The sequence below is a fragment of the Lissotriton vulgaris genome, chromosome 4_1, assembly GCF_964263255.1.
Source record: "Lissotriton vulgaris chromosome 4_1, aLisVul1.2, whole genome shotgun sequence".
NCBI classification, from domain to species: domain Eukaryota; kingdom Metazoa; phylum Chordata; class Amphibia; order Caudata; family Salamandridae; genus Lissotriton; species Lissotriton vulgaris.
This window is the reverse complement of record NC_141691.1, coordinates 2,058,748,769-2,058,766,274: the sequence shown is the minus strand read 5'-3', so window position 1 is coordinate 2,058,766,274 and position 17,506 is coordinate 2,058,748,769. Positions and strand designations below refer to the sequence as shown.

Here is a 17,506-nt window from a genome sequence, read left to right as displayed (position 1 = left end):
CCTTGAGCCCTACGTTATTTAACGTATACATGGCCCCACTGGAGAAACTGGTCAGTCCGTTCGGCGTATCAATCATCAACTACGCAGACGATACCCAGCTGGTGGTAACCCTCTCACACCCCCGTCACTCCCCCTCTGACCTCCACAGTTGTCTCACCGAAGTCCACCGCTGGATGAACCTCTCCTCAATAAAGCTAAACGGCTCAAAGACCGAGATACTGATGCTCGGCCACAAAGGGCCCTCCCTGCCGCCTCACCTCTGGCCCGACTGCTTGGGTGACCCCCCCACCCCTAAGGAAGAGGTCAAAAGCCTAGGCGTTTGGATGGAAAACGACCTAAGCTTTAGAACACAGGCAAAAAAGACTGCAGGAATATGCTTCAGACTCCTCAGAGCCTGCAGAAAGGTCTTCCCCTTGCTCCCAGCGAACGCCAAGAAACTTCTATTTCAGGGCCTCATTCTGGCGAGACTGGACTACTGCAACGCAATATATCTGGGAGCTCCTGAAGCCACGCCCAACACCTTGCAGAAAGTTCAAAACGCCGCCGCGCGCCTGCTGACCGGTACACCAGCAAGATCATCTGCTAAACCAGCCCTCAAGTCTCTCCACTGGCTCCCAGTCAGAGAAAGAGTGGCCTTCAAGGCTCTCTGTCTGGCCCACAAAACCCTTAACAACAACGGCCCTCCCCTCCTCAAGGAATTCATCATCCCCTATAAAGCAGAAAGGGCCCTCCGGTCCAGCGGAGAAAACCTCATAACAGTCCCCAGAGTTAAAAAAGCCAGGGCAGGTGGTCGCGGCTTCTCGGTCCACACGGCCAAACACTGGAACAACCTCCCAAGAAGACTGAGATTAGAACCCAATCTCCTTCAGTTTAGGAAATCACTAAAGACCCTCCTTTTTCCTCACCCATAACTCCCTCAATTGCTGAAACCCTCTGAGATTCAGGTTTAGCGCTGGGATGCTCTAGGGTTACTACGCGCTCTACAAAACCTTTAAATAAATAAATAATAAAAGCACTTACTAGGAGTTAAAACTTCCAGAAAAACTGAGAGTTTTTGTTTAGAACAATACAATGCTCATGCGCCAAAGTAGCTATTCTCGAACACTTTGCAATATCCCTGTTCCTATTGTCAAGGCGGAGTAAAGCAGTTAGCTTTTTAAACGTCCTTATTTATTTTTGCTTGCTTTAGCCAAACGTTGTAATCGCATAGCGCGAGTCAAATTTGTGGCTACTCTATGTACGTGTTACTATAACAAAACAAAAAGGGACTAAGAAACGGGACTGAATTGTGAGCGCACTCGATTTTAAAGTGCAAAAGAGTTCTAAGTTTTGGGAGGACTTACTTGGAGTTAAATCTCCCGAAGAATCAGAGCGTCCCTGTAAGGCGCCGAACGCAATGGAGCGGTCCCATAGTGGAGAATCCTACGTGTATGCACGCTTATTTGGGTCAGATGACCCGGAAGTTCGTCCATGAAGAAGTTAACATGGTTGTTCAACAGATTTTCCAAGGTTTAGTGTGTTTTGCCTCAAAATAGTGTAATTATCAGGGAACGTTAACATATTACATTTATGTTCCCTTTCAAAACTGAGGATCAATTCGAATTTTAGAACGGCTCATATTTCGAAGTAGGAAACTTAGAAGGCAGACATTCAGTAGTACATTTACAATGTTGCTTGCCGATCGGCCATTTTGGAAGGGTTTTATGTTTCGATTTTGAGTTTAAACAGAGGGGTAAGGTTTTAGGGTTGTTAGTCTAGTATAATCACTAAGGATGATTAGATATTACAACAGAAGCTAAAAAAAAACATTTTGTCCTTTAACATAGTATAGGAAAGACATAGATCTTATATTTATGTTTATTAGCACCTCCCTAATTTTGTATTTATATTGAGGATTAGTGAAGCAATGTCATTTTTGGGGCCACTCGATTTAAAAGATAGTATATCTTTAGTGGGATTTGCTCATTCCAAGATTGTATTATTATCTATGCACACTCAAATATTTTCAAGGGTTTCTAAAGTAATTATTTTGGTTCGGCATATATGATCATGGTTTTTAACCATTAGAAAGGTTTATTTAGAGAGATCTAGATGGTAGTATGTTTTTTAAAGTAACACTGATTTGTCTGAACTTGGGATGCTAGGAATGGTGATACAATTCTCAAAACAGTCTTTGGTTTTAAATCCAGTGGTGCCACTCATGTTCTTGGTTCAGTCCTTTCTCCACTGTGTCCATTCTGATGATCAGAGAGCTTTCTTCTCTCCGTAGGTGCAGTTCTTGATTTCCACCACGTTTATGTGATTTCAGTTTTTTGAGACCTACAAAGGAGAAACTCAGTTGATGAGCGTGGTTTTTAAGAAGTGGTCAACCAGAGGTTGTCGTGTGTCTATTTTATGGATGTTCCGATAATGTTCTTGAATGCGTACTTTCAAAGGTCTGCTTGAGCTTCCAATATAATTCTGTCCACACGGGCATGTTATCAAGTATACCACGTTGGTGCTTTCGCAGTTGATGAAATCCTCAATTTTATATTAATGATCATTGATGAGGACTTCTTTTGTCCTAGATTTACCAAGTTTGCATATTGAGAAATTGGTGCAAGTAAAGAAACCCCTAGGTTGTTGTAAAAAGGTTTTAGGTTTTGGCTTGATATTCAGAAAGGAGGGGCAGAGAATGTCTCTCAGGTTTTTGCTCCTAGAAAAACCTAGTTGTGGTTTCTCATGAATTGCAGAGGTTATTGTAGGATTGTACTTCAAGAGGTGCCAATGTTTGTTTAGCGATTTGCGAATGTGATACTGACCATTGTTGTATTGGTTATTAAAGCGGATAACCTGTTTATTTTCTTTGGGTTGGTTTTTATGTAACAGTGTTGATCTTTCAGTTTCCAAGAATTTTATTTGGGCTCCTTATAGCCCCTTTGTGTGAGGCGTTGTGTTATATTGTCCGAGTGAATTTTGTATTCCTCATTTGAGCTGCAGTTCATTCGGGCCCGTCTATATCAGCCTCCCGGAATATTCCTGATTGTGTGTGTGGGATGGCTACTTGAGGCATGAAGAATAGAATTGGATGACGTTGGTTTTCTATGAATTTTAGTGTGCAGCTTCATATCTTCGACATAGATCGATTAATCCAGATATTGTATTTCTCTTCTTGAGATATTGTATGTAATGTCAATGCCCCACTGATTAGGTGTTAGAGATTTGATGAAGGTTCTGAGTTTGTTTTCTGTTCCTTGTCATATCAGAAGGATATATCTATATATCGCCCCAACATGATTATGTTGTCGGCGATATCTTCCGGTCTCTCTTGCCATAGCCAGTGTTGCTCCACTGCTCCCATAAGGAGACAGGCATACGGGGGTGCAAATTTTTCACCCATTGCGGTGCCCTGGAGTTGTAAGTAAAAGCTGTCATTGAAGAGAAAATAGTTGTTAAAAAGGCAGAACTCAAGTAAGTCAAGAATCATCATATTTCGTGCCGTTAAATGAACTGATCTGGTTTGCAGGTGTTGTGTGCCTGGTGAAAGCGTGCACTGACGGCTGGTGATGTGTGTGTGTGCCTGGTGAAAGCGTTCACTGACGGCTGGTGGTGTGTGTGTGCCTGGTGAAAGTGTGCACTGACGGCTGGTGGTGTGTGCCTGGCGGAAGCGTGCACTGACGGCTGGTGGTGTTTGTGCCCAGTGAAATTGTGCACTGACGACTGATGGTTTCTGAGCCTGGTGAAAGTGTGCACTGATAGTGTGGTTGTGTATGTTGTTGTGTGTGGTTGTGTGTTTTTGTGTGTGTGGTTGTGTGTGGGGTTGGTTGAGTGTGTGTATGGTTGTGTGTGTGTGTGGTTGTGGTTGTGTTGTGTGGTTGTGTGTGTGGTTGTGTGTGGTTGTGCGTGTGGTTGTGTGTGTTTGTGTGTGTGGTTGTGTTAATTCCGTGCTGGGGTTGCTTTGGAGTCAAGTTAAAATGGAGACTCCGCCCTCCTACTTGAAAGAACAGAATATTACGATGCATTTTTCATAACATGTATGCCAGAGTTCTGCTTCATACACCTGAACCTGCCAGGCAGTTAAAGAGAAAATATTTTAGAAGGTACACCGGACACCAGGGTTGGGGGAGATTCCCTACCATTAAAAGGAGCTAGGAGCACCTAGACAGTGGTATTTTTTTCTTCCTGTGACCGCCTGTTTACAAACCAAGGTTTGTGCTGCAGTGAGAACACAGGGCAGCACATAGTGTTATACCAAGGCGATGTACAAGTTTGAACGCCAGATTAGATGACGCCAGGCCTTTATATTCATACCAGTTTATTGCGCGTTTCTGTATATATTGCCCTGCAAGTAACAAAAGAAAATGCCCACACATGGGAATTTTGAAAGGCTGGTTTGAAAATAAGAGACGTTAGTTCAGAGGTGACATGGTGCTTGGGGTGAAGTACCTGGCAAAGCTGATAAACTGCCTTAGTACAGTGAATGACCTCTGTTATGCTACTGGCTAAGTATGATTTCCGTACAAACAGCATGCGCTCACTCCAGGCATCGCAGTGCCCTTCGTATCCCTGCTTAAGAATATATTATTTGTGGCCCTTGGAAGACCTATTTTATCTCATGCCCATGCATTCAAGGCACTTTTTCTGCTTGTAGTCTGAAGTCTGACATTTCTGTCAGGTTTGTAAGTATTTCCAGACAGATAAAAGGAGGAGTAACTGGACGAGGGAGTATGCTCTAATGAGCAGAGCTGCCGACTTTGTAACTGGGACAGCATGTTTGACTGTCGGCTCCGCTCAACATCTTGTAACTCTGGGCAAACAGTGTAATCTCTCCATGTCTCAAAACAACAAGAAAGGGCAAACAAAAAGTGCACACAATGCAACATTCTCAAAGGCATAGACACAACAGAAGTTTTTTAATTTTTATATAGCTCTGATTACTGCGAGACGGTTAGCTTTTTTCTGTAATCTCCAAAGCCAGTCGACATATTAAAACTGGAGCACAGAGACATAAAGCGATGTGCCAGGAAACACATTTGCTTCCACCTCAGACCGGTTTAGAAGGAAGCCTCCTAGTTACTGTTACAGAACCAACAGCCTGAAGATAAAACCCTGCATACAACTCCATAAGAAAGTAAAACAGAAACTTGACAGCAGGAGGCTGAGTCACTGAGCCTTCCCTGGCGCAGATCGCAGCAAAACAAGTTTTAAAAAACAGGCGAAACCTAATAAAAAATGCGCCGCTTCCAGTGGGGGCCTCGGACGTCCTCTAGTCATTAAAGCTATAAAAACCAGATGTTCAGACCTTCAAAGGGGCAGAGTGGTCGGGGGTGTTGGATACAGAAGGCGCATGGCTCGGCGAGGGAGGGGTCATCAAAGGAAAGCCCCGACAAAACTTCAATGACAGGCACAGAAAGAAACATTTCATCTCTTTAATATTTTGTAAAACGAAGTGATACACTGCCCTGCCAGGTCTACTCAAGTAGTGAGTCATGCTTTAAAGCATACGCCAGTGCCCTGTGCCCCTTTGGGGGTTACAAAGTACAGCGTACCCTCCACACAGGTGTCTGCCTTTGAAACACGAGGAACCGGCAGCGCGTCTTATTTTAAAAATCGCACTTCAAAGACCAGACACTCCCTTTGAAAGTGTGGCCCTCTAACTTCAAATTTCAGACACACAGTGCACATTTTAGGTTGTTTCGTGTCAGCTATAAAAAGCTCATACAGCCGTGTGCTTCCCATTGCATGCTGGTACTTGTATTTCTGGGCACACAACGGAACACGCAAAAGTGCATGTTTGTACCAGAATGCACAGCAACCATCATGGTTGGGAGAGCTACTTGCAGCTGATATGGGACATCATGAGCGAACGGCACAAAGTCCTCGCTGTTTCACCGCCCAAACTATTTCTGCACAACTCGCAATATGTTACTGGGCTGATTCACTACACTACAGAGATGGCTTGCCCACCTGTGACGTAGAAAGGTTGCCATTGGCTATCAGGCAAGCAAATAACACCTTCCCCACCCATGGCCCATCCCCGAGTGTTTAATAAATAATGCAACTTCTGCAGACGTTCCAAACATAGACAGAATTTTAAAACCGTAAAAACATTAGAGAATTTTAAAAAAGTTATGATAAAAAGTCCTAAGCGAGTGCAAAGCGTGGCTACAGAGTAGAGAACAAGTGTGGAGTACAACAGCAGCAGGTGCAAGCAACATTGGTCTATTTAAAAACATAGATTTCCACTTGCTTTTTCTACAAATAGATTCACAGGAGACCCCTGGTGCAACTGATGAATGGAATGGGAGGCGACTAATGGGAGGCCAGCATGAGGGCTCCTTGTGCGGGTCTCTTACAACATGACAAGGCAAGCCGGCCCTACCAATCTGCTGATCAGGCAGAATTCAATAGGTTAAACGTCTGGGGAATATTCACACCGATATGTAAACTAACTTGATGTGCAAAGTCACAAAAGGCGCTATGGGGCACTCGTAGGCCAGGCGCGTGCGACTAAGTTCCTTACTTGTTTGTATGTATGTTGATATGTGGCCTCGTTGGCTTGCATTTGTTTAATGCACGTTTTCCATACTTCAGTGTTGTGGTGTTTCTGAGAAAGGTAGCGTTGACCGCTGACCTCAACTTTCTCTCCTTTTATAAACTAATGAGACTACTGGCCTACAGGCAGGATCCTAATTAGCTTCTTAACTTTGAAGGGTCTGCACGGTTTTGGTAGAATCCCAAAGGACGTGGTATGTCTGGAGTATGCAGGAGTTCCGTAGTCGAGGAGGTAGGACAGTATTAAACGGTATGGGTTCAGTGGTTTCTTCATTGGGATAGAAATCTGACATGACATTAAGTATGGTGCAGGAGAGACACTGCAGGACACCATGTTCCCATTCAAAAGAGCATCGCCTTGGAAGAGCAGGGTCTAGAGTCCAGGGACTCTTTCATCAGAGATTACATCTACCGGGAAGCCCTTCTCTTAAGAAAGAAGAGAGTCCAAAGGCATGGAATTATGATGTATCAAACAAGAATGCACCTGATTAAGACCCAACTGCAATGAGGGGTCCATTTCAGTCGAAACATATTATGAAAGTCATCAGCGGGAGTCACTTCCTCCTCTTACCTGACAGCCAAGACATCACCTGGCATGCCTTCACAGGACTTCAGCATCCGGGTGGGTTTGGCTCCTGCCCACTTTAAATCCTACCCTCTTGAGACTCCTGACGAAGGACATGAACTGGTCATAAATAAACAAATGATGGAGTGAGTGAATGAAGGAATGACTGGATGAGCGAATGAATGAAGGATTTATGTAGCCCTAATAGGGTAGGTTGTCTCTAGCTCCTGACATTACAAGGAGCAAACACACCTGGTCAGGGCGTAGTAACAGTACCTGAGTCATTTCCTCTAGTTTTAAGGTAGCTTGGAGGTTTTTCGAACAGTTGCAGGAGGCTAAACGTTTGCGGTTCTATTAATCTAAGGAAAAAAGAAGTAGTTTTCCAGAAAGTTTAAAATAATGCTGAGGGATGGGCAATAGGACTGGAAACGCCCGCACCTCCTTCTACCAAGTATTTTGAGTAAAAAACGACCCAGAAACAGGTACCGAATAAAATCGACTGTTTGAGAAAAGAGAAGTAGTGTACAGCTGGTGCTGAAACGCACATGGGGAAATTGTCACTGCAGGCTGTTCTTGAATTTCTGAAAGACCTTTGGTTTCTTCAGTAGGAGAAAGAAGGCATACATTACACATTTCTGTACCCAGCCTAATGGCACCCCTAACGCTATTAGGATTTCAGCTCGTGGCTGGTAAGCTATTGCCAGATCCGTGCGGCCACCAAGGAATCCACAAATCTAATGAAATACTAATGCCAGAAAGCAATTTTTTTTTAACTGTTGCCAACGCACTTTGAATGAAATATTTAACTTTTATTCCAAAATTAGGTAGTGATTTTGAAAACCAAACATGATTCTGGTTGCAAAGTTGGCATAGAGCAAATTAATCTTATTTTCTCTGTGTGCACCCACTTCACAGAACACAAGCAAAAAAGTGTAAAATGTGCAGAGCGAGCCAGCGATGCGGAGGAAGAGATGAAAAGCCAGAAATGGCGGGGGCAAGGGAGCGGATTCCTTTGAAGTGTTTGAAGTCTGATGCCGGCTGCAAGAAAACCAGCATGAGTGCGGATAGAGGTTCACAGGTTGCCAAATGGTGTGCGATGGGCACGCCCCCACACACATGCACTGTAGGCAATCCGCCTGGAAAAGCCTTTGGGGGCATTTTTAAAAGCGCCTTACTAAAGTCTCGCAGACGTTGCATGCGCGTTGGCTCAGCGAGTAATAAAAAAGAAAAATACGTTTTTTTATATTAAGGTATCCCTCGTCGTCGTATGTTGAATTCCAGCCTGCCAACGTTCTTACCTGCACGGGCCACGCCTCAACAATTGGTGGAAGGTGGGAGCCACAAATAGAAGGGAAGGCAGCAAGATTGTGCAGCTGCAAAAAAACACCCTTTTCAAGCATAGCTTTAGCTTAGCACCACCTGCGTCCATAAATATGGCACCAGCCCTAGTGTTGTGGGCTTCTGTAAGAATGCCTTGTGCCTCCTCACCCTGTACACTACATATGATAGTGCTCATTGAAAGCTTCACAGAGCCTAACCATCATTTCTTTGATGCTGACAGAACAAGATGCGAGCTGAGAAGCAGAAAATTACGCCTGATATTGAAGAGCTGCACCAGCTCCTGAGAGATAAAGAGCAGACACTGCACAAGAGACTGGAGGAGATGGAGAAGACAAATACCATGGAAGAAAATACAAATATCTCCAAACTGTCCAATCAAATCACTTCTCTTAATGCCCTGATAACAGATCTAGAGAAGAAATGCGAGGGGCCAGCATGGGATATCCTGAAGGTGAGAATTTTATTCCTAAGCTGAAATATCATTAAATTAACACATGTGATACATTTCTACTTCATTTGGTTATTAATGAAACTTAAATAAATAGAGTGAGCATTAACTTGTTTAGACTGCCGTTTCTGCAGTTTTGGTCAGTCCCACTAGCACGTCCCACCTTCCCTTATTTTAATTAACGGCAAACCATGTGTGCACAGATAAAGAAAGAAGGTTTTCTGTAGAACAGTAACATTGTGAAATATGGCTGCATACTTTGGTACAGCTGTATCAACAATAGGTGTCATGCTTTCTAGTAATCAGTGCTGTTTATCCAGACCTTATGGTCTTAAAGATTTCCTAACTTGATTTATGTCAGCTCATTCATTTCATAATTTGCTCTTCAAATTAGAACAGTTCAGAGCAAAGTCCACATTTTTACATAGAACATAATTTAATGACTGAAGCTTTTCCAGTTTAAGCGTGACCACTTCTCAGAGAGTATTAATAGCCTCCTATTTTGAGTGAAAACCCCCTGGTATAGGAGACCATAGAGCTTTTTCCTGAGTACGGGTTATACACAGTTCTAGTGTTGCAGCTTGCATGGATAGACGTTTTCTAACAGAAACAAGAGGCTTCAGGGTCTTATCCTGTGCTTTATCCAAAATTCTTCTTTATTTACAGGTGTACATTTAATTCTGTATAAGAGCTTTAGAAGTATTTTGGCGTGGTATACTTTGAGTATGGTTACTAGTTGTTTCTCTGGTATATCACCAATTATTTCTAGTGATGCAAGAGTTTTAGCAGGTATGCCATCTGATCTCAGGAACTCTTGACTATAATACATGAAGCTTTCAGAATATATCAGACTGTACTGTCGTCTGCTCTCAATTTGAATTTAAAAACTCTGTTATCTTGTGGGCGCATTTGGGTTATCACAAACTGTGCTGTGTCATGTGACCCTATTCAGAATATCACAAACTGTGTGGGTTGTGTTGCCGGATCGTCACCCTAGTGTCTCCTTGGGTGAGATACTTGCATGTGTGGTTATATTACCCTGAACTGTACAACTTATATCTACACTGCTGCCAGAGAGTTAAAATCTGTCATTGAAACTGATGTTCTCCTTCTTGTTCATCTGTTTTGCAGGATATCAGAAGCACCCTGGACAGGTAAGGCTGGTTTATTGTTCTCCTCTCAGCGTGTACGGAGCAGGTCTGGCTGCAATGTGGCTCACACAAATCCACTCTGCTGCCAGAGCAATACCACCTCATACAATTATTATATGAAGACCACCTTGTAACTACTGTCCCATCATTCACTGTTGAGGCCCCACAGCTTGTTCTCAAAACACCCACAGTCTTTGCAAACTGTTTTTTTTCAAGAACATTACTTGAGTTTTCAAAAATCAACCTTGAGGCTCTTCAAATTCCCATTCTCATGAAAATACCCCCTGAGAGTAGGGAAACACGACGGTGTCCACGAAAAGCACCTTTGTCTACAGAAAATACATCAAGGTTACCACAGTCCCAGAGTACTCAAAACTCAAAGCCTGTCTGCGCCCGTCCACGACCTGACAGCGACCAGCGCCAGGGACTTTGGTCCCCCGCTGCTACGACTCCAGCACTCTCCACACACTGAACCCTGGACACAACAACAACTGCCAGCTCTCGCCACTGAGCACCTCTCAAGGCCTGTTCTCCTGACGACACTGCTGCTGCACCATCACCCGCCTTCGGACCCAGACAGCCACCCCCAACCCACGAGATGCCACAGTAAACAAGCCCCTGAGCTGCATCCTCCTCATTGTCTCACCCTGCTCAGACACACCGTAGAACTCTGGGACCTCCTCAACACCGACTCGCCTATCGTCGCCTATCTTATAGAGACCTGGACCAACGCTGCTCCCTGTTCACCAATGCCATTGCAGCCTGCATCGCTCCCTTCACCCTTGCCTCCACAAACTACATACTGCTTGGAGACTTGAAATTCCTCCTAGACAACCCCAGTGATCCCAACACAACTGCCCTCCCAGAGAGCCTCACCAACATTGGACTGGAGCAACTCATCTCCAACCCCACCCACACGACAGGACAGAATTGTGACCCCCACCTTCACTGGAGGAAACAACATTCACTTTAGTCACACCATGGAACCGCTCTGGACGGACCTCTACTGCGTCCATTTCTCCTTTTTGAAACCCACTGCACACAAGCGCACCCACAACTCCCTTGCAGAAACTGGGACAATATCACAGAAGAACACCTCACCTCTGCCCTCAGCTGCTCTCCTCCCCCTAACATGACAGATGCCAACAGAGCAGCAAATAACCTCCACCAATAGATCTCCAACTGCGCCAACACTCTTACCCCTCCTCCGCCAGATGACACAACGGGAAAGCTGCCTGGTTCACCACAGCCTCCTAGAATCCAAGCGATCTTGCAGATGACTGGAGAAAACAAGGAAAAATAAAAAAAAACAGAAGCAAGATCTGCCTACATGGCTTGAACCAGGCACACCACTAACTTACCAAATCAACTAAGAGAAACCTCATTCAAGACAGAATCCTTTCCAACTCCCACAGCTCAAAGGAACTCTTCGCCATCATACAACAATTTACCAGGCCCAACAGTAAAAATACTGACTTCCCTCCCTCCCAAGACCTCTGCAACAAACTCAACTCCTTCTTCCACCACAAGATCAAAACGCTCTATGACAACTTCTTTTTTTTTTTTTTTTTTTGGTGTAAGACATTTATTTTGAACAAATGATAGGGAAGATGTACACTGCGTCACGCCAACAACCCGGAGGCAGGCCGCTATCAGGAAGTTCATACAGAGATCATTGAGAGACAGACCGGTGGTCTGCACCCAGCCGGGCAAAACATACAGATGTAAGCATTAAACACAACAGAATTGTGAGCATACGCGGTACCACTTCAGCAAGTAAACGGTCTTACTTTTCTCATAGTGCTGTCGACATTTGAAAGATATTGAAGGCCAACGAGGCCGCTCCTAAGTAAGTAGCGGTTAATCCCCCGTCACAACTGCACAAGAAAAGGATGTGTCTGTCAGCACCATTTTTTCTCCCAACAAACCCCCCCAGCAAGCTGAACCAAACACAACAAACAGAGGTGCAAGTACATGGACAAAACATCCACACAACACTACAGTCCACAACAAGGTCATATGGGCCAGCCTCAGGACATGTAGGTAGAAGGCCAGCACAGACAGGGCGAGAATGTAAGGATACCTGGTCCGGATAAGTACAGACTAGGGGAGTATGGGCGACGTGGGGGGGAGGGGGTTAGGGATAGAGGCTAGAACACAAGACTTCCAGTGGGGCGCGGGGTGGCCAGGGGCTCGACCCGAGTCAGCGTGGGCAGTAGTCGCACATTGTGTGTCCGGTCAGGGCTCGTCAGTGTAAGCGCGGGACTTCGGGATCACCATACTCAACCTACGCAGTGCGCACCCTCAGCCCATGTCGTCTGAAACAACCGTATCACGTGAGGTACCTGGGGAGTCAGAGCTCTGGCGTGCTGCGGTCCACTGTATGAATGGGCCCCATATGTCAGAGGGTCTGGAAGCAGTGGGCATGGTCTCCCAATAGTGCGTTAATTGCGTGTGGCCGTAAGTCACGTCTCTAATCCAGCTCTCAAGCGAGGGGGGGGCCGGTCTGCCCCAGTGCAATGCGATCTGTCGCTTGGCATACAAAAGGAGTAAGGCATGCAGCTTTCTATCGCAGGGCTCAGTGTTTTTAACATACCCCAGTAGACCCAGCAGCGGGGAAGGTGAGTCCTCCCTTTGGGTGATTTGATTCATGGCCGCGAAGACCTCTGACCAGTATGTAGTCAGCTTGGGGCAGTCCCAGGCCATATGAAGAAAGGACGCCTCTGCACTTCCACATCTCCAGCAGTTGGCATCCTCGCGGACACCCATTCGGAGTAGTAGAGTCGGAGTGCGGTAGTATCTATGTAGGAATTTGAAGTGGATAAGCCGCAGACGATAATTTGGGGACAGGGCTGTAAGTTGTGCACAGCAGTACTCCCATGCATCGTCTGGCAGCTCGTCCCCCAGGTCCTCAGCCCAAGCAGTTTTGGCCGCGGCCACCGTCGCCGGCGCCTGTTCCTGCATACAATTATATAACCTGGACACCAGTTTCTTGGGGGAAGGCCGTGAAAGCAAGTTTTGGAGGGCGGCAAGTGTGCAGGGTTCCTCCGGGAAGCACGGCCCTATCTGTTTGCAAGACTCCCTAAGGGAATGAAATAGCAATTTGTCACTAAATGAGCAGGTCTGATCGGCTCCCTCGGCAGGCATCTCGAAAAAAGTACCATCCGGATATAAGTCCGCAAAGGTAAAAAGCCGCTTACCAAGGATAGTGAGGACGTCGCCTCTGGCTGTCAGACACGGCAGCATCGGGTTGCCCCTCAGGGGGATAGCTGGTGCATAAAGCAGGGAGAGACCGGCTCTCTTTTGAAGTTCGCGCCAGGACCAGCGGACCATCTCCACAGTGTCTACCTCGCGCGACGGGCACGTAACTTTACCGTACAGTGCCACTCGTAATGGCAAGGGGGCGACCACGGCCAGTTCCACCGCCACATGTGGCTGGAAAGGGGTAGGGAATGCCCAGAAATGCAGGAACTGGGCTTGTGCACAAAGGGCATAAAGTTTCAAATCTGGGGCACCAAGTCCCCCCTGCTTGAGCGGAAGCGTGAGTAGGTCCCAGGAGATTCTGGCCTGACCTCCAGCCCACACCAGTTTAAGCAGCAGTGAGCGGACCCGGGCGTGGAAGCAAGCTGTCATAGGCAGTGGCACATTTACGAACAAATACAAGAATTTGGGGAGGACTACCATTTTAGCCAATGCAATTCTCGCTACTAGAGACAGCGGTAGTCTATTCCAGAACTCAACCTTCCCCTCCAACCAGTCCACCGCCCTACCGAAATTCATCAACCACAACTCCTGCACATCTCGGCTAATCCAGATGCCCAAATATTTGACAGCTTCCGTTTCCCAACTGAGGGGGTAGTCAGGAGCGGGGCGTTCAGTGCTCTCCGTCAGGGGGAAGGCCACTGACTTCTTCCAGTTAATTGATATCCCCGCTAAGCCCTCAAATCGGACAAATTCCCGGAGTAGCGGGCTCAGGTTATCTTTGGGATTCAGGACGTACAGAGTTACATCGTCCGCGTATAGCGAGATCAGTAAGCTTCTAGCACTAAATCCGATGCCCCTGTCAGTGTGGTGTTGTCTGACTCTGGCCGCAAGCGGCTCCATCGCAATCGCAAAAAGGAGCGGCGATAGGGGACAGCCTTGCCTAGTGCCTCGTGTTATACTGAATGGCTCAGAGACAAGACCATTGACGCTCACCCGGGCCCTTGGTGCCATGTAAAGAAGTTTTATCAGGGTCTCGAAGTTCCGACTGAAACCCATCCGTCTTAACACACTGAAGAGGTAGGGCCATTCCAATGAATCGAAGGCTTTGGTGGCGTCTAGAAACACCACTGCTGCCTGTACTGACGGGTGTAAATAGTGAAGGACCGAAAAGATCGTCCTGAGATTATGCGAGGTCGCGCGTCCAGGGATGAAGCCAGATTGATCTGGGAGCGCAATCATAGGCAACATCGGCTGTAACCTATCTGCGATGACCTTTGCGTATATTTTAGCATCAACGTTTATAAGGGACAAGGGCCTATAGGAGTCTAGCTGCTGTTCATCCTTATCCGGCTTGAGGAGCGTGATAATCAGAGCCTCGCGCATAGAGTCTGGGAGGGAATTCAATTCTAGAGCCTCGACAAATACAGAATGTAGTCTCGGCGCCAGTTCAGTTACGTATGTTTTATAGAAGGAGGTGGTCAGTCCATCCGGACCAGGAGCCTTATTGGCCGGCATACTCTTAATCACCTGGGCGATGTCTTGTACTGTGACAGTGAGATCCATGTATTGTCTATGGTTGTTGTTGAACCATACTAGTGCTATGGAATCAAGAAAGTCTCGCAGCGATGTCGGTGTAGTGGGTTGTCGTGAGGTGTACAGGGTAGCATAGAAGTCTGCAAAGGCGCTCAACACCGCCTCCTGGCCCACCACAAGGCGCCCAGTGGCATCATAGATAGCGTGTATAAAATGTGATTGTGCGCGGGGAGCTATCAGTCTAGCAAGGGTCCTGCTTGGCCTATCACCCTCCCCATACCTGCGCGCTTCTGCTTGTTTCCCTAGAAACTTTACCTCCCGCTCCGCCTCCTCGTTAAAGGCCAGCAGTTTGGCTTTTAGAGCACCTGCAGTGTCCAACGTCGGGTTAGAACTGAACTCAACATCCAGGGCTTTCAACTCCCCCTCTATTTTAGCCAGCTCATCCCTGATGGTACGCAGCACCCCTGCCTTGCGCGCTATACATTGACCCCTGATGACAGCCTTAAAGGCATCCCACACAATGGCCTCAGATGAGGCAGAACCCGCATTCTCAGCAAAGTAATTGGTTATGTCGTCTCTTATCTCTTCTACGAATACGGGGTCTGTGAGCACGTGTGGAGGGAGGCGCCACTGGAATGCCTTATGTGTAGCTCCTGGGGGGTGCAGTTCCAACATACATGGAGCATGGTCGGACAAAGATCTAGCCATGATATCAACCTTTGAAACCCATGTCGCGACTTCGGGAGACACCAACCAGAAGTCTAGCCGCGACCATGCATCCTTATGGCAGGTGTAACAGGTCCCCACTTTCGCTCCCGGGTTCCTGGCACGCCATACATCAGACAGCAGTCCCTCACTCATTATATCAGATATCGCCTGGCGCGTTCTAGTGTGTTGCGGCCTGCTGACGCCTCTGCGATCCATGTCATCATTCAACACAGTGTTGAAGTCCCCTCCCAACACCACCGACTGACAGTCCAGTAACACAATTTTCGCCCAAACATTCCTGAAAAAATCCGGATCGTCCACATTGGGGCCATAGACTGCAGCTAGGACAATTTGTCGCCCCTGTAATGACCCATGCAGCAGGACATACCTACCCTCCTCATCCCGCACCTGGGAGTACTCCCGCCAATCCAGCCCCCTACGAATGAGTATGGCGACCCCCCTCGCATAATTGGAATAGATGGAAGAATAAACATGTGCCCATCTGGAATTTTTCAGTCGAGCTGATGGGGCGACATTCAAATGCGTTTCTTGAAGGAAGCATACATCTACATTGTGTCTGGACAACATTCCATGCAGTAAGCGAGCTTTCTTGTAGTCCCCCAAGCCCCTAATGTTCCAAGTCCAGAGTTTGATACCCCCCATTAAAGTACCCAATCGGAACAAGCCCCAACCCCACATCCCCGCCCCATGAGGTCCCCCAGGCATCCAGACGCCATAATTGCAGACTGAGCACGCGAACACATAAGTAATCGTAGTAGTACATTGCACCAAATACAAACAGGAACTCGCAACTTTGGATTAACTCCCTTCCACCCCCCACCCTCAGCAACCCCCCAAACAGGTCGTGATAGAACCCAAAAGTCTGCACGCAATGCGTGGAAGTACCCCAACAGCAACAAGAAAGGGAGGCACCCCATGAGGCGTGGCGTGCTCGGCTAACGCCCCCGCATACACAGGGTGGCTACAGTCAAAGTGTTATGTCCCTGGGACCCGACAGCGTCCCCCCTCCAGTAATCCACCAGTGACAGAGTCAACCAATGTCCCAGCGGAGGTATGGAGTTTGCAGCAAAAGGTAGCACAAAGGCGGCTCAATGACTTACCCAACAGGAGCCAGTCCAGCAGGAGCATACCTTCACGGAAGACCGTATCAGGTCCCCCAGCCCCAGCGGGACAAGTAGTTCAGAGTCCGTGCAGTATGAGCGTTGTAGAGGTTTCAGTCGTTGTCGCTGAGTTGCTCCGAGGCGCCCTCCAGTCGTGGCGATTTTCTCCTGGCCCCAGCACATATGTGTTTGGCAAATTTGAGGGCTGATTTGGCGTCAGTGAAGAAATGAGAGGTGTTATCGTAATGGACTTTCAATTTCGCCGGATATAAGAGTGAGTAGGGCACTCCAGCTTGCAGTAGGACCTTCTTCGCCGGTAGGAATTCCTTACGTGCCGCTTGTACCAGTGGGGTGAAATCCGGGTAGAAGGAAATGTGATTCCCTTGATGTGTGATTGTACCCTTCTCTCTCGCCAGGCGTAGAATGACGTCTCTATCTTGGTAGTTGAGCAATTTAGCCAGAATTGGGCGCGGTGGGGCGCCCACCGGGGGCTTTTTCCCAAGGGACCTGTGCGCCCTCTCCACCGTGAAGACCGGGGACAGATCCGGATCAAACAGTTCATGGAGTAGGTCTGACACATACGATTCCATCTTCCCGGTGTTTGTAGTTTCAGGAATGCCTGTAATGCGAACGTTGGATCTTCTGGAACGCGCTTCCAAATCGTCCGACTTGGCGCGCAGGCTGTCCATTTCCCGCTCCAGTGCCGTGATGTGCTTCTTGGCCTGTTGCTGAAATTCACAACACTCAGTTTGTCTATTCTCGAGACAGTCCAGCCTTTTCTCGTGAGTGTCCACTTTCGTCTTCACGGTTTCGAGTTGTGCCGCCATATTGTCTAGCTTGGCGTCAATGCTCTTCAAGCTGGTTCTCACCTCCATGATGAGGGCTCCAAAATCTATGTCCT

General features: G+C 47.1%; 1 protein-coding gene across 2 annotated transcripts in view; it reads left to right on the top strand.

Annotated features, from left to right (window-relative positions):
• Nucleotides 1-17,506, top strand: part of LOC147724962 (E3 ubiquitin-protein ligase TRIM39-like) — a 299,690-nt gene that overhangs the window by 204,702 nt on the left and 77,482 nt on the right. For both annotated transcript variants that reach the window (XM_086966453.1, XM_086966454.1), the window contains 2 exons: nucleotides 8,661-8,891; nucleotides 10,020-10,042. In XM_086966453.1, coding sequence (XP_086822579.1) covers nucleotides 8,661-8,891; nucleotides 10,020-10,042 — 254 coding nt within the window. The remainder of the gene's footprint in view (nucleotides 1-8,660; nucleotides 8,892-10,019; nucleotides 10,043-17,506) is intronic.